The 17,039-nt window shown below is 55.7% G+C and overlaps 1 protein-coding gene across 11 annotated transcripts in view; it reads left to right on the top strand.

Moving 5' to 3' along the window:
• The window catches only part of TNS1 (tensin 1), a 200,037-nt gene that overhangs the window by 91,900 nt on the left and 91,098 nt on the right, over positions 1-17,039 (top strand). For 10 of the 11 annotated variants that reach the window (XM_045481192.1, XM_045481191.1, XM_045481190.1 and 7 more), the window contains 2 exons: positions 11,340-11,381; positions 12,384-12,434. In XM_045481192.1, coding sequence (XP_045337148.1) covers positions 11,340-11,381; positions 12,384-12,434 — 93 coding nt within the window. Of the gene's footprint in view, positions 1-11,339; positions 11,382-12,383; positions 12,435-13,364; positions 13,527-17,039 lie in introns of those variants that run through there. The other variant, XM_045481193.1, reaches the window with a different exon arrangement.

Genomic DNA, 17,039 nt, shown 5'->3' with positions numbered 1-17,039 from the left:
CAAGGCTCTTTCCCTCCCTCGGATCTTCCCACAAGTGTGAGACTTCTCTTCCCCCCCGCAACCCTGTCTCCCCTCCCTGCTTTCCGTGTCCCTCCACGTATTGCCGTCTGGTACACTGTGTGTCTTACAAGGTCCCCCTCATACCAGCATGTAAGCTCTGTGTCAACAAGGGATTTTTACTGTTGTGTCCATTGCTGTATCCCCACTGTCTGGCACATAGTAGGTGCTCAGTATGTGCTCACTGGGTGGCTAGAAGGAAGGCTTGCAGCCAGGGGCCTGGTGCAGATTAGGTGCTCAGTAAGCAGGGCTGCTGTCGCTCCTATTCCCTGGCTTGCTGATGGGTGGGTGGGGGGGTCTATTGGGGGGGCTGAGCTCCAGCCGGAATCTCTCCTGCTGTCCCCAGAGAGTGGGAAAGTGGCCCAGGGGAAAACCGGGAGAAAGTTTGGCTTCCCCCTGAGGGCACTCAGCACCTTTTCCTCAAGGCAGGCAAGGCAAGTGCTTTGAGCAGGTTCACAAGAGGGAGGAAAGGGTGGGATGTATTTTTTCCTTTCTTTTCCATTTGCTGCCTCTCCTTCAGCCTCGGCAGAGCTGGTCTCTGGTCTTCCTGCCCCCTTCCCTCGTGCCCCACACCGTGTGTGTCTGCCCGTGGTGTTTTCTCCATGTCTCAGTTGGGCCCCAGCGCTCCCTCTGGCCTTCTCACCCATCCTGCTTAGATCTTACCCCCCTGGGATCAGGGGCCCGCATCCTGGGCACAGGATTTCTGCCCAGCCTCTGCCTGCCAGACACATTTTCCAGCCTGTGCCAGGCCAGCCAGGGCAAAGTGGCTTAATCTTCAACCCGTGTTTTCATCTTACTCAACAGATGTTGCCCAAGGCCTTGGGCAGCAGGGTCCTAGGGTCACCTCCCTCCTGTGGGGTCTCTCGGTGGGGGCAGGATGAAGAGGGGAGAGAGGGCTTGTTTGCCACGGACACTCCTGATCCTTGGAAGTTGCTGAAGCCGCTTTCTCAACTTCTGACAAATAAGGGTCAAAAGGAATTTCCCGAGGGTGGTGGCCAAGTGGAGTGGCCACCGAGGTCTGCCAGATGGTGAGCCCTTGTGCACACACAGCCTGGCACCCAGGAGGCCTGGGCTGGCGAAAGATGGGTGTGGGCTGCTTCTCCTCGCACAGACCAGCCCCCTGGCAGGTGCTCCAAAGGGCCTCGTGGAATGAATTGGAGGTCCGGTGCCGGGTCTGTGCGGGGAGAGAAGGAAGAGGTGAATGGGGCAATTGGAATCCCAGGCTGGCTTCACCCATAATAGCCATCAGAGCAGTAGTTCAAAGTTAACCCTCGTATGGGACTTTCCATTTGCCAAATATTGTTCTGAAAGCTTTGCAAAAATAAACTCATTTATTCTTCATGACAACACAGCAAGAGGGATGCTGTTATTATCCCCGTGTTACAGATGAGGAACTGAGGCCTAAGGCCACAGAGCTATTCAGAGGGTGGAGCTGGAATATTTAATATTCAGTAGTCAGCACCACAGCGCACCCTCCACTCCTGTCAGTAATGACAGACAGCATTCCCTTGCATGGCACCTGTGGGTTTCAAAGCCCTTCCCCTGACATTGGGCTATTCGGAACCCACAGTGAATTGTGTGGAAGTCTGGGCACTTCCAGACAAGTGTGAGACCAACCTGGGTGGACGGGAGGAACACATTGTGCAGAGGAACAATCTGGGGATCAGAAAGGCTAGGTGACTTGTTCATGGTCACACAGCAGTGCCTGTGGGGGAGAGGGGATGGGTCAGGAGTGTGGTTTTATTTTTTTTATTTTTTAAAGTTTATTTATGTATTTTGAGAGAGAGCCTGTGAGCAGGGGAGGGGCAGAGACAGAGGGAGAGAGAATCCCAAGCAGGCTCTGAGCTGTCAGCACAGAGCCTGACTTGGGGCTTGAACCCACGCACCATGAGATTATGAGCTGAACTGAAATCAAGAGTCAGACACCCAACCGACTGAGCCACTCAGGTGCCCCTGGAGTGGGGTTTTTGATTCCTGGTTCTGCTTTCTCCCCAGGATACCCTAGATGCTTTCTGCTGATGTAAACACTTAATGCAACCAGGTGGACTTTTCTGGGATTCCCTTCCCTTCCCTCCCCTCCCCTCCCCCCTTCTTTTATTTATATGGCGTCAATGCTGTGAAGTTGACACACAATGTTACATTAGTTTCAGGCGTTGGGATTTCATTTTCTTTTTTTTTTTTTTTAAATTTTTTTTAACGTTTATTTATTTTTGAGACAGAGAGAGACAGAGCATGAACAGGGGAGGGGCAGAGAAAGAGGGAGACACAGAATCTGAAACAGGCTCCAAGCTCTGAGCTGTCAGCACAGAGCCCGACGCGGGGCTCGAACTCACGAACCCTGAGATCATGACCTGAGCCGAAGTCGGCCGCTTAACCGACTGAGCCACCCAGGCGCCCCTGGGATTTCATTTTCTAAACAGCACCAACCACCAGTCGACCTACGTAGCCTGTTTGCCAAAGGATCCGAGGTTTAAAGGAGGGTCTGTCCTTCCATCTTTCTGTCCATCCATCCTACCAACAGACATTTCCCGAGCACCCACCTGGTGCCAGGTGCCGTTTTAATGCTGGGGCTGTAAAGTTCTTTTCTGCCACAGTGCCAGGCCTTCTAGAAGGTGGGTGGGGTTGGGTGGCATGGAGTCACAGGAATGAGAGGGCTTTAACACTGTTTGGTCCAGTGAGGCCCCGAAAAAATATTTTTTGACTTTGTTTTTCTTTATTGTGGTAAAACACACAGAGCGTAAGAGTCATCATCTTCACCGTTTTTGAGCGCAGGCAGTGGTGTTAAGTGAGTATTCCACTCCTGCACAACCATCACCCGTCTGTCTCCGGAACTCTTGTCGTCTTGTAAAACAAAACTCTACCCACCAAACAGAACGCCCCCTCCGCTTCCCCCGTCCCTGCCAATCACCATTCTGCTTTGTATCTCTGTGAATTTGACCGCTCAAGTGACTCATGTCAGCGGAATCATGTAATACGTGTCCTTTTGTGACTGACTTGTTTCACTTCGCAGGATGTCCTCAAGGCCGTGCTGTGCTGGCAGAATGTCCTTTCCTTTTCAAGGCTGAATAACGTTCCATCGTATGTGCGTCACATTTTGCTTACCCGTTCCCCCGTCGGACATCTGAGCTTCCTCCGTGTTTCCATGTTTTAACATTCATTATTGCGAATAATGCTGTTTTCTTGATAGCAGCCATCCTCGTGGGCGTGAGGTGGTGGCCCTGAGATTTTCAGATGGCTTCCCCAAGGGGCGGATCTGAGGGAAGAAGGCACCATGCCGCCTCACGGAAGAGGAGAGCATGTGATGTTAATCGGTTCCGGAGAAGTGTGCGGAACCCTCAGCCCCCGTGCTGCCATCTTGCCCTCCGTTAAGGAGAGTGGCTAGGAGTCACTTCAGTTTGGACGCCAGTCTCTTGATGAAATTTCATCTTGTAGCACTGTGTGCCATGAGTGACCATCTTGGGAGATTCTAGAAAACAGAGCAATGTCAGAAGAACCCCATAGAGCCTTGGTTTTTAAAGGAGAGCGCAAACTCAGGACATTGCATTCCAAGGGAGACTCCCAGAGTGGTGAGGGAGGCTGAAGATCTCAATTTGTGCAAAAGGGCTGTGCGGTCTGGAGAGGGGAACATATGGATGGAGTGGGTGCGGAATGGGAGTAAGAACGTGAGGAAGGACAGATCGGTTTGTTTTCTGTTGCTCTCCGGAGTAGAACCTAGTAGGTGGAGGTTATTAGAAAGAGGAGGAGACTTGGATGTGAAGAGGAGCTTTCTTTTCTTTTTTTTTTTTTTTTTTTTAATTTTTTTTTTCAACGTTTATTCATTTTTGGGACAGAGAGAGACAGAGCATGAACGGGGGAGGGGCAGAGAGAAAGGGAGACACAGAATCGGAAACAGGCTCCAGGCTCTGAGCCATCAGCCCAGAGCCCGACGCGGGGCTCGAACTCACGGACCGCGAGATCGTGACCTGGCTGAAGTCGGACGCCTAACCGACTGCGCCACCCAGGCGCCCCAGAAGAGGAGCTTTCTAACACCTCAAATGGCCCAGCGGGGCCATCGGGGAGAGTCTCTGTCTATTGCTGGAACCCATACTCACTGATACCTGTTAGGTATGAGGCCGGTGCTGATGGCAGGTCCCTGCTCTGGGGAGTGCCTGGTGGCAGTCCTGGTGGAGGTCCTGCCCTTAGACTGGGCTGTGAAGGGACATGGTTCCTGGAGGCCAAGGCATCCACTAATGTGCTGACCACCACCCCTGGGACCTCCACTGGGAGGGGCCAAAGTCAGGCCTTTGCCCTCAGGAGCCCTGCCCTCTGGAGCCACGTTTAGTGGGGGCGGGGGGAGAGAGAGATTTATCAGGTGGAAATGAATTAATGCCCGCCTGGGGGCCGGGGTCTGACCAGAGGTACTTGGGAGCCAGGGAAAGAAGCAATCAGGTTGTGCTGTGGTAGTTGAGGAAGTCTGTCTCCTGTTCCAGGTCCAGTTTAAGATGTGAGCAAATGGGAGAGAGGTGGGAAGGAGGAGGGAGAGCTGAGACAGAGAGGGGGTAGGGTGTTGGTGTGAGTTACCGTTGGGAGCCAGGGCAAATCCAGGGTAAATATTTTTGGCCAGTCTGCCCTTGCTGGGTGGGGTTGCGGGGGAGGGGAAGTGGGGCCAGACAATCCTGTCTCATTTTGGTTGGTGGCCCTGGATGGGCATGCTGGTGGAACTGGTTGAGTGCAGGAATGGAGGCAGAGTGAACCCGGCATGTGTGGCCAGATGAGGGAGGAGTTCACAAGCTGGGCAGGGGAACTTGAACTTGATGAGCCAAGCAGTAGGGCCGTTATGGGTCCGTGAGTGGGGAAGTGACCCAAAGCTGGATCTGAGTCTGCTGCCAGCTGTGGGGTGTGGCTGGGTGGTGAGGGGGCTGCCGGAGGAGGGCTGGGTGGACCGAAGGCTGGCACAGGTGCTTGGCGGGGGGCAGAGAGGATTTCAACAAGAGTGGCCAGAGGGGCAGGGACGAAGGGCCGAGCGGACTCCCAGCGCCCTGGCTGAGGGGAGAATAGCATCCAGGGTGGAGCAGGGGGTAGGAGGTGTGTTGGGGGGAGTACTCCCCCCTGGCCTGGCCAGGTGTGTGCATGCCACCCCTGCCCTTGCCCCCTCTCAGCCAGGAGCTGTGCTCTGGGTCCCTCGGGGTGAACTGGGGCCGGCCCGAGGACAGGAGTGGGCTTGCCCGGGCCCCTCCCTGGGGGGTGCGGGGAAAATCAGGCATCACATTCCATTTAATCACACCCAGCCTGTTCTCTTTCTCTGGTGGCCTAGGCCTGCCCAGGAGAGGATGTCGCCCCTGGAGTGACTTCACTCAAACACTTTGGGGGGAACCAGGCTGCTGGCCTCCCTCCTACCCTGGCCGGGCCTAGCCCTGCTTGTTCCACACCCTCTCTCCAGCCCCCTGCACCCAGTGCTGATGCCCCGCCCCAGTGGCTCCCCGTTCCCAGGATGGCCGTAATTAACACGAAGGGTGGGGGGCAAACACAGGCTTTGAGGCGAAGACCTGCGCTCACGTAGAGCTGGCCAGCCTCCCTGGACGCTCAGTTTCTGCATCTGCCAGAAGGGTTCCAGAGAGCCTCTGCTGCCTCAGCTCGTTTTATCCTGTGTGATGGTCCCGCTCCCACCCCTGGGGCTGTGGGGTCTGTAAAGTGCCATCCCGGCCACGCCCCCTCTAAGTGCCCAGGAAATGGCGCTTCTCTGCTCTTCCCTTATGCTACCAGCCCCTCCTTTCATCTGCTTAGGGTTCTATTTCTGGAACGGAGCAAGTGAGCCCGGAATAACCTGCCGTGGGTCCTGGGGCTGAGGACGCCCCAGCCCCCCGCTGGCCCTACCTGCCAGCTCCCACCTGTTCTCCCCACTCCTGAAAGGCAGCACTGCCTGTGACCTCACAGCCCGTTGCCATGGCAGCAGATGTGATGTCATGGGGTCTTTTGGGCCTGAAAAACTGCCCGGATTCCAGGCCTCCCAGGGGGCAAGAGTGGGGAGGGCTGAAGGGGTGGAAGGGAGGAGGGTGTGAGGAATTTCTGGACAGAATGTTCCTCCGGAGGCTGAGTCTGCATTCTGCGCCAGACCCCTCCCCCCAGCCCTGGGCTTGGGCATCCACCCGCCTCCCCCCATTGGCCCTTGCCTTGCCTTTTCCTTCCTCCACAACAGCAGCCCACAGATACATTTTTTCCCCAGCCCACCCTCCCTGCAGGCCACCATATGTACTGCACAAACCCCTGGGCAGCATCCTGGCCACCCAGCCCCTCGGGCCCACACAGTCGGGGTGGGTATGCATGCATGGAGGGGGTGTGCCTGTGTCTTTTTTTGGAAAAAAAAAAAAAAAAAAAACTTGAGGAAAGGATGTGCAGTTTCCCTTATCCGCCCCGTGGTTCACAACCCCTCACATTCAGGAAGTTCTCTCTGATGTCTGATCTCAGTGTCTTCGACTGCAGCCCATTTCCTCCTCTTCCTATGGCAGTGCATTGGAGGAGTCTCTTCCTCCTGAGGGTCCGAGACAATTAGTCGTTAAGTCACAGAAAGCTTGTTCCCAACAGGAGGGCAGTTGATTGAGAGGAACTCTCAGTGAGTGAAGATCATTGCCAGGGAGAGGAGCTAGAACCTGAGAGATGGTGAGGGAGCCTGGTTCGAATCCCAGCCCTCCTCCCTACTAGCTGTGCTGCGTTGGGCAAGTTACTGAATCTCCTGGACCTTCTGTCTCAACTGTAAAGTGGGGTCCTGCTTACCTCACAGGGTGGTGATGCGGATTGATGATCGTGAAAGTCAAGAACCTGATATGATGCCCAGATCATTAGCACTCAATGAACAATTACTGTTATTGTGCTGATGTTATGAAAAGGCATCCCCAGACGAGGGCCAGGAAGAGGTAAGGCAGGTGAGGCACCCATGGTGGAAAATGTGAGAAGGCATGTTGCTCTCAGGGTCGTGTGGGTGCACGTTGAACTGCCTGAGAGTGAATGCCTCCTTACATTTTCTGCCCTAAGCACCTCACCCTAGTCCCTGCCTCGCTGCAGACTTCGAGTTTGGGACCCTAGAGCAGGGTAATCTGTGAAGAGCAAGGCTTGGCCATCAAGTGGCACCAGGTCCAAACCCTGCCACCTGCTTGGCGTTGTCCTGGCTGGGGGCAAGGAGGATTCCTGAAGACCCCTGGCAGGGCTGTGAGTTGACTGCCCTCAGCTTCGGAAAGCCTGGGGTCCTTAGATCTAGGTTTTGTGCTGGGATTGGGTAGGGGTGGGGCTAGATGAGGGGTGCCCTCCCTGTCTGGGCTTCGTCTGCTATATCCTTCTGCAGCTGAGCCTCAGGGGGAAGGTAGGGGAGAGCCTTCCTGCTAACGCGTCCTGCAGGTTGGCTAGAGATTGGGGTGAAGGTCAGCAAGGTGAGCTCAGCGGTGGGGTCTAGAGACCCGGGTGCCAACCCCAGTATTGCCGTGGACCTTCCCGCGAGAGGCTGGGGGACTCAGACCTCTCTGCACCTCAGTTTCCCCATCTGTGAAACAGGGAGGGAGGGAGGAGATGGTGTCTGAGGTCCTTGTCAGAGCTGGTGTTCTGAGGAGTGGTGTGCAAGGATGGTGTGTGTGTGTGTGTGTGTGTGTGTGTGTGTGTGTGTGTAAGAAGGTCCTGGCCAAAATCCAAGCAAAGATGGAGGTCAGAGAGCTCGGCTCCAGGAGGTCTGGGGGCACCAGCCTCACGGTCAGGGGTGAGCATGGTCAAGGGGCCAGGGAAGATAGTGAGGGGCTCTCGTGGTTAACTCACTCAGTCGCTATTTGCTGAGGGCCTACAGTGCACCAGGCCCCGCCCCAGGCTCTGGGGGCTATGGGGACTTACCTTGTAGTGGGGCAGGAAAACCCTAAATGAGATAAGCAAGTAAAATACATAGTGTGTTGGAGAGCAAGGGGTTCGAAGAAGAAAACTAAACCAGAGAACGGGGAAAAGAATGTTTGAGTGGGTGTGTATCCACGTCCCAAAGGTGGGCTGACAGCCCAGGCCGATTGGGTCACTGTGGCCATCGGAGCTCTGGGTCGGCCAGCTCAGGGCCCACAGGTTGGGGTGCTCTGGGGGCTTCCCTACAGCATAGTCAAGGGGCTGGGGCGGGGGCAGCCTCAGGGAGACCCTGACCTTGTGCTCCCCGTCCCTCGCCTTTTTCATTCCCAGAAGCCCCAGGGCTGGCGGTGCCTGGGGGACAGAGAAGCAGGACTTCAAACCTGGGAGGACTGGGATGCAAGACAGAGGGGTGGGGAGCTCAGTGTGCATGCTGAGCTGTATTTGCAAACACCGCAGGGTAACACTGGGTGTCTAGCTCGGGAGGGGTTTTTGGAAATTTTTATCTTCTCAGAAAGCATGTCGACCACTAAGTCGAAGGCGTCTGATGGCTGACCCTGTGGGCCGCCCTCCAGCTGGCCTGGGGAAGGGGTGGGGGCCGAGGGGCTGGTGCTCAGATGATCGCTGGCCAGGAGGGAAGTTTCTCTTGCAGTGCTGAGGCCTGTGGTTTCTAATATTGACTCGTCTCCCTGGGGAGGGGTGGAGCAGGAGGGTCAAGGCGGGGTAGGGTGGGCCTTGGGAGTGTGCACGGTGGAGACGGTAAATAACAGCTAACATTTATTGAGAGCTTCCAAGTGCCAGGCCCTATTCTAAGTGCTTAATGTGCTCCGTCTCATTTGGTGCTCACAAAATAGCGCTCCGCAGCCCTGTTGAGGAGCAAGGACAAAGTGACCTGCTCGCGGTCACAAGTTAGTAGCAGAGAGAGTCAGGATGGGGCCCTGGCTGCTAACGCTGTTAGCTTAGACCTGTGGTTTTCAAAGTGGCATCCCCACGCCTGGAAACCTTTGAGAGATGCACGTTCTTGGGTTCTACCATAGGGCCACTGGATTAGACCCTCTGGGCAGGGCCCAGCCACCTGTATGTCCACAGCCCTCCAGGGGATTCTGAGATCCTCCCCTCCTCCCCTCCCCGCTGCCCGCCCGGTTCACAGCCTGTTCTGCCCAGAGTCAGGCCTCTCAGGAGGCTTTACCCAGAGCAGGACGAGGGCCTCCTAAGGGCCTGTAATGAGCCTGGGGCAGGTACTTTGTCCCCACCTTTTCCGTCCTACCCGATTTCTGTCCTTTCTGATCCCTGCCCCCCCACCCCCCCACCCCCCACCCGTCTAGACAGGCTGGTTAAGAGTGAGGGCTTTGGAGTTGGGAGATCTGGATTCAAATCTCAGTTCTGTGGTGTAGACTCTGCACACAGAAGGTCCCTGGGATCAGCCTGCCTGGAGTGTTCCTCCTTTCCTGGAGGCTAGAACAGCTCAGAGAGGAGGCAGTTGGGCCTTCCTGCTTAGCCACAGTCTCCACAGGAGTGTTACAGAGCCCTGGACCAGAAGGGATAGTGGGAGGGTCAGGGCACCACTGCCGAGGACTCCACTGGTTGGGGCTGGTGGTTGTTGGAGGCTGAGGGGAGAACCTGGCCCCAGTTAGCAGGCAGCTCCTAGAGCTCAGGCTGGGATAGCGGTCCCTGGGGATTTCCAGACTGCCCCTGCCGGGTGGCCTGTGAGCCGGGAGTGGGGGCTGGAAGAGGGTGGCTGAGGACTGGGGCTGGGCTCAGAGGGAGTAGAATGTGACATCTTTACTTCTCCAGAGTTATCCTCAGACTCCAGGCGGGCTGACCTGGGGCCTGGGAGGCGCTGGCTGACTTGCCTCCCCATCTCTTACTCTGTTCCTGGGCCCTGTCCTCCCTCAACCATCCACACTGTCTTGGCCATGAACTACTCAGGAAGTTTCATCTTCTGGAAAGAAGTTTTGGCCTCGGCCTCCCATCTTCCAGGCCATAGGGGTAAAGGGGTCTGGGCCATTTCCAGAAAGAGCAGTGCTACCTTGATCCCAGCTGGCTTTCTTCCTCCATGCCCAGCTCTCCTCCCTGATGCCAGAACCTTTCAGAGGCCATTCTGTCCTTTCCCCTGTCTTCCACAGGGGTGAGCAGCTCACCAGGAATGGGGTCAGGGCAGGCGTTTCCTATTCTGAGACACTGTCCTAAGCTGGTTCCTGCTCATCATGGCAATGGCTTGCTTTCTAACCTTCACGGTCATGCTCACGTCCTTCTGTGTGATTCAGGGGCCCCTGGAACTTTACTGGGTGGGAAACAGAGCCCTCGAGACTGTAGGCAGGAATTGGATCTGGAATGGGGGAGTCCAAGGAACCCGCTTTTTAGGATCCCTTTAGTAGGAAACACTAATGTTGTCCTGGCAGGGAAAGGGTGGAGCCAACATCAGGGACAGGATCAGTCCAGGATCAGCATCAGGACAGGATCAGCCGGCATGTATTGGTGGCCGGCTACACATATATCCCAGTCCCCGGCATGAGGGATATGGCAGCTGAGTTGGTAAAAATGCTGCTTTGAATGTTTTTTGGAGGCAGGTGAGTAAGACTCACAAAACGGTATTTGGGGAACAAGACATATTCCCATGATGAGATTATTTATACCCGAAGGACCAGAGACGTAGCACAGAGAGCAGGCTTATTGGAGTTCCAAGGTGGGAGGGAGTCCTCTTTACTGGGTGTTCAGGAAGGGCCTCGGGGCGGAGACCTTGTCGGAAAAGAGTGTGGACGCAGGAGCCATTCCGCAAGCAAAGGCCTGAATGTGGGAATAAACCAGGAGATCTAGGGACAGGTCTGGATGGGGCAGAGCTTTGGGGCAGGGCTAATGGTGGGGGGCTTTGAAAGCCCACAGAAGAGTTAAGTCTCTGGCAGACTTCATCCTGGACTGTGGGGATTTCACACAAAGACCACGAAGCGCGGAGTCCCAAGATGGGGTTCAAATCCTGTTGTGGCCAGTAGTAGTCAATGACTTTGGGCTACTCATTTACCTTGTCCTTTTCTGTGAAGTGGGGGCTCAAAGGTAATAATGGGACCCACCTCACTGGGTTCTCGTCACGAATAAATGAGCCGGTACAGGTGAAGACGGCTGGCACATAGGGATAGGCATGACCTTGACCCTCTCTGTGTTCCTTTTGGAGGGGTCAGCAACTGAATCACAGGCCTTGGTGAGAGGTTTGTCGAGCTGGCTCGTTCTAGTACGAGTTGGATTATTTTACGTTTTCCGAACTCTGCCTCCCAAGCATGGGGCTAACCAGGTTACGTCTGAGCCTTGGGTCGGCAGCATGGGCCCTGCTTCAAGAGGCATTCCGCCCCTGACGGCCACCAGCCCTGGGGAGAGAGCCAGCCTGAGACCCAACCTGTGGCTGTTCGCCCTGAGGCCTCACACTGTTTTCTCCCTGTGTTTTGCAGCCCATCAACCCTGAGAATGCCCCGAAGAATGTAGCCGACACGGTGAGTGGCAGCAGGTGGTGGCATAGTGTGGGAAGCCCAGAAAGCAGAAGGTGGATTTGGGGGAAAGTGAACAGATGTGTTTGGGGACATCTTTCTGGAGTAGACTTGGGGAACTTGGGGGGAAGTGATGGGCTTGTGGGTCACGTGGGGACCTGGGCATCTGACATCACTTACGTGTTCGGAAATGGATGGCTAGGGAATTAGGGAGGCAGGTGGGAGAGGCCAGTGGTTAAATGTGGGTTTCTTTATTAAATATGTAGAATGTGAGAAAGCCGGGCAGATGTTTCCAAACAGTACTTTCTGACTTAGCAGAAAGACAGACAATTTTCCAATTTCCTCAAGGCTGCATGAGGAGGAAGGGAAGAGAGTGGGTGGGTCCCAGAGTGTGGAAACCGAGATTAGCAGCTGAGGGGGATCTCCTGGCAATGGCCGGCACGTAATAATGGGCTTACAGTTGGAGGGCTTGTGTGCAGATCCTGCCTCATCCAAGCTGCTTCTTTTTTTTAAGTTTATTTATTTACTTTGAGAGAGCAAGCAAGCAAGAGAGCAGGAGTAGGGGAGGGGCGGAGAGAGAGAATCCCAAGCAGGCTCCACACCACCAGCACAGAGCCCGATGCTGGGCTCGAACTCACAGACCGCGAGATCATGACCTGAACTGCAACCATGAGTTGGACGGTTAACCGACTGAGCCACCTAGGCACCCCCTTCATTCAGGCTTCTAATTGTGTGGCCATTGGCAATTCATGAGCCTGCCTGTACCTCAGTTTTCTTACCTGCAAAATGGGAAGAGGAAAATCATAACACACATGAGACGGTTGGTTGGCTCTGAGGGGCTTTTAGTGGACAAAGAAATGATAAACACACAACTAAGTTGCCTCCGAGGCCCTTCTGCCAGCTCCCTCAGCCCCAACCCCTGCCAATCCCAGTAGGTGAAAAACGAGGGTGCCCTTTGATTACTTTCCTTGACTCCCCTCTCTGACTGTGTTTTTTCTCCGTCTCCAGGGAGAAGGAGCTTTCCGGGGTGGAAACACACGGAAAAGCCTTGAGGAAGACGTAAGTATGGGGATGGGGAAGGGAAGGGTTTGGCTGGGCTCATGGTGCCCCAGGGGGATTGGAGGTGTGGATGATGGATACTACCTGCCTTACTGAAGCATCCCTTACCTCCTTTCCAGAAGGACAGGCAGGGGTCTCTGAGTGCTATGGCTGAGCAGGGGAGGAGGGGTTGGAATGGTGAACAAGCCCCATGGACTTACATACTGGACCTCAGTCTTGGCTTTGGCTCCCAGCTCGGCTGGATCCAGAGCTCATTTGCCCATCACTTTGCCAGACCTCAGTGCTCCAGGCTGGGGAGGGAGGCAGCAAGGGTGTGCTGTGAGGTCTGGCTCGGTGGTGAGCAGGAGACTAGCAGAGCTATAGCAGAGGGACTAAGGACAGAGGCGAAGAAGGACTCCTGGGCTCACAGAGGCTCATCAGACCTTGAGGAATTACAAGCTCTGCTTCTTTGGAAAAAAGGGGTCTTTGCAAACGCCAGGATCTTCTTTGTGGCTTCAGTGCCATTGATTCTGGAGGAAGAAGCTGGAAGCTGGGCCTGTTGACTCCTCTGGGCTCTTCCTGGTGGGCAGTTTTGGTGGAGGTCAATGGGCAAATTGCTGAAATGGAGAGACCCCTGGGAAGGGCAGAAGGGGCTCTCCTGGGACCCTGCTCTGAGCGGTGCTCGTGTCTGGGCTTGTCCTCATGTGCCCGGGGTAGACACCCCACACAGTCGGGCCTTTCTCTTTCTTCCCCACTCTCGTCTGACAATTTGCCCCTATGCTGGCCTCCATCCTTGCTCGCCCTGATCCACAGAGGAACAGGGAGTGGTTTTGGCGGTTGGCACAGGGGGAGCTGTTGATGGCATGAGGCCCTATCATCTGACAGCTGCCTGACCCGCCATGGGGAGGGCCCCAGAGGGAGGTGCTCAGGCTGCGGGAGGCAGCTCCTGCAGGCGGCCGCCCTTGTGTGGTGAGCCCGTGGCCACGGCCACATTGCCCTGGGGCAGCCCTTCATGGCCAGCCCTGCAAGGCGGAGGCGTCCCTGGGGCTGTACGACCTGTCCAGGAGGAGCGGGAGCATGCCTCTTAAATTAGTGGGGAAGGCTCTGTTCAAGGTACGCGTGGGTCCTATGGGCACGGAGTGCACATGTTGGGGAGGGACTCTTGTCCAAGTTTGCGGTATTTTGGGGCTGAGATGTGAGTCAGAAATTAGGCTTTGTGTGTACCTACTGCTGAGGACGAACTAAAGTAGTGCACCCAAAGCATATAATATATGCTCAGTAAACATTAGCCATTCTTATTACTGTTATTTTGACCAAGGGCCCGGAGCTGGATTGAGTATTTTGGTGATCCCCAGACACCACCCCTATGGTGGATGCTATGGCCCCATTAAAAAATTTTTTTTAAATGTTTATTTATTTGAGAGAGAGAGAGAGAAAGAGTGAGCAGGGGAGGGGCAGAGAGAGAGGGGGAGACAGAGGATCCGAAGCAGGTCCCGTGCTGCCAGCATAGAGCCCAATGCGGGGCTTGAACTCACAAACCATGAGATCATGACCTGAACCAAGGTTGGATGCTTAAGCGACTGAGCCACCCAGGTGCCCTTGGTCCCATTTTTCAGATGAGGAGTTAGAGACTTGAAGGGGCTCAGTGAATTGACGAGTGCCTTCCCCACCCCTTTCTGGGTTTGCTGCTCGGATCTGGTTGTACCCTGCTCTCCCAGCCCTTGGCCAGGAGATGATGTGTGAACTAAAGCCTTTACCTGACGGCCTGGGCACACTTACGGCCAGGTCCTGATGCTGCTGCTTCCCCCAGCCCCAGCCTGGGCCAGACATAGCTTGTCAGGGAGGGCTGCAGCAAGAGAGAGTGAAGTTAGACATCATGAAGAACTTTTTGACGTGATGGTGGGTATGACCTTGGTCCCAGGAAAGAAAGAAGCGGCCCTTTAGTTGGGACGGGAGGTTTTTTTTTTCTCGAAGGAAAGTTTGTTGATTTGGGATGAATGCGCGTGTGTCTAATGTGTGCCAAGGTGGGTAAGGGTTGTGTCCTGTCTGGATGTGGGAAGAGGGTTGTGACTTCTGGCGTAGCTAGTCTAGTCAAGGGAACACTAAGCGAGCGAGCGGATTCTAGAATGGCCTGTGTGCTGCAGAGGAGGGAAAACCTAGTGTCTAAAGTTCCCAGACACCTGTCTCAGGTTGGGTGATCCCAGGTTGGTCCATGCCCTGCTCAGCCACGGGGGACCCTCGCAGTCTGCCCCGTGCGAGGAGACCTGTGCTAGAGGCGGCACAGTTGCGGCCCTCAGCCTAGTGCCGTGCTGTTGGGACTGTTTGTTGAGCTGTTTTCCTGTCCCTGGCCCGTGGCCCAGGACTCACAGGGCCGGAATGGCTGTTTTCCTCCAGCAGGGCTGGTGTGTAGAGAGGTTTGTGGATGCTGTGCTGTGTCGCACTCTGTTTTGGAAAAATCCAGGCTGGTGGGCAGGAAGGAGAGAGGAAGGGGTGTGGCTGGAGGGGCTGGTGGGGGCGGGAGGGGGTGGCCACGGCCCCCAGAGGAGAGGTAGGAATGGGGACGGGCCCCTGACGTAGATTGGGCACCAATTTCTGGCTGCCTGACGTGGCCCCTGGTGCTTCTTACGGACCCTCCTCCCAACTCTGCCCCCTGGGGACTGGGGCTCAGGAAACGGCTTTTCTTTTGGTCCAGAGCTGTTGTGTTTGGTCTGTGGACCTCAAAGGCAGGCAGGACTCTTCCCACACAGTTGTTGCTCTAAACCAACCCCACCCAGGTCCTGGGGTTCCCGCTCCTTGCTGCATGGTGGAGAAGGTGGTGGCAAATAACAGAGCCTAGGGCCACAGACCTTGAGCCACTCAGAAGTGTCCGAGTGGTCGTTGGCAGTGGGGACCAAGGCAAAAAGAATTGGCTGGATCTGCAGGATGAAGGGTGAGGGTTAGATACTAGGAGGAACTTCCTGGTAGAGAAGTAAGTTCGTTTTGGTGGGGGGGGGGGGTGTGTGTGTGGAACTTCCTTTCATGCTGTTCTCTTACTGAAAGCGAGATCGTGGTTCGGTGATGACTGTAGGGGAGCGTTCTTGGTGCCTAGGGAGTTGGATCAAAGTTGTATTATTGATCTCTGTCCTGGGAGAAGCTGGGCGGGGGGGGGGGGGGGGGGGGGGGTGGGGTAGGTAAAGCCGAATGGGCAAAGGGCTTTGAGAGCCCCAGAGAGGAGAAGAATGGGATTACAGGCTGACAGAGAGCTTCTTTTTTCTTTTTAAAATAAAATCTTTGTAGTACTTTTTGTAAAGCCCTCTGGTAGTTTCCCCTGGGGGCTTCAGGTGGAACAGGTGAATCACATAAGATCACACGAGCCATTTTACAGACTGGCCAGTGGGACCCGGCAGCAGAGTCTCATGCCTGTTCTTGAAGAGAACAGCTCCAGTATCAGCTCTCTGAGGTCAGGGATTTCGCCTCCTCCGGTCCCCAGCGCCTAGCACGTTGCCTGGCACACAGCTGGTGGCACTCAGCGAGGGTTTTTGGAACGAGGGAAGGAGCGTGATGACGGACAGCAGGGATGACTGATCTCTCAGGGGGCTCCCAGCCTCTCAGAGAGGGTGCGTGTGCTGAGGCGTGTGCTGGGGGTGCCCATCTCTGGCCTCATGTGTGAGGTCACCTGTGTGTTTTGGAGCGTGAGGCCGTGGTTGCTCATACCCCCCCCACCCCCCCACAACTATGTGTGGTTCTTCACGTCCACGAGACTCAGGCTTTGTCACCCGTGTGTCTGCTTTCTGCCAGCGAGTGTCACATGTCCTCGAACTCTGCAGAAAACAGGAAGCCCCGTCAGTTAGAGGACGGCCCAGTGATTCAACAGGGGATGACCATCCAGCTGTTCCCGTCCCTGTCATCTGGTGGGGTCACGGTCCAGGGCAGCTTCCTCCCCTGCTGCCCCTTCCCTGGCTGGCCTGGAGCAGAGCCGGCTTGGACTTTGTCTTATCACCTCTGGAGGCGGCACGGCCAGACTCTGTTGGGGCCAAGTTTTTATTTATCTTCCCTGGCTTTTTTGGGGTGGGGAGGTTAAGGAATGTGGAGTGTTGTAACTTTGGGAGGGGGGTGGAGAAACGGGATCCAGCCCTCCTGTCCCGTTCTTCCTTTTCACCCCTGCGCCCGAGGAGGCTTCTGGCTCCCCTTGGCTCCCCAGTCCCCTCGCCAAGCCGGCCTCAATATCACGTTGTCTCCCTACAGCTCCGTGGCCCTGGCCCTGACCACACCGCAAGCCTCGGCTGCAGCTGTGGCTTCCAGTTGTTCGAGGCAGCTGTGGTGGCCTCCTCCAAAGTGGCTGTGGATCAGCAACAGATGAAACCCGAGGGGCTATTTATAGCAGGGTGGCCCCGGGGCCTGGAGCAGGGCCTGGGGCCCGGGGCGGTCCAGCGACTCCTCATCAGGGACCAGTGAAATCAAGACGGATGAAGTGTTGGGTCTCTGTGTTCCTCTGGGCGGGTAGTTTTGGAACAGCCTGGTTTGGGGCTTGAAAACCAAACGTGATCCCTCTTACCCGCGCCCCCCACCCCTCCCTCGCCATGCCTGACTCATGCAAACCCAAGTTGTCAAGGCCAGGGGGCTGTGGAGACAGACACTTTCCTCCCC

Source organism: Leopardus geoffroyi, chromosome C1 (assembly GCF_018350155.1).
Source record: "Leopardus geoffroyi isolate Oge1 chromosome C1, O.geoffroyi_Oge1_pat1.0, whole genome shotgun sequence".
Lineage (NCBI taxonomy): Eukaryota > Metazoa > Chordata > Mammalia > Carnivora > Felidae > Leopardus > Leopardus geoffroyi.
The sequence above is the reverse complement of the archived record's forward strand: the minus strand, read 5'-3'. Positions and strand labels throughout refer to the sequence as shown.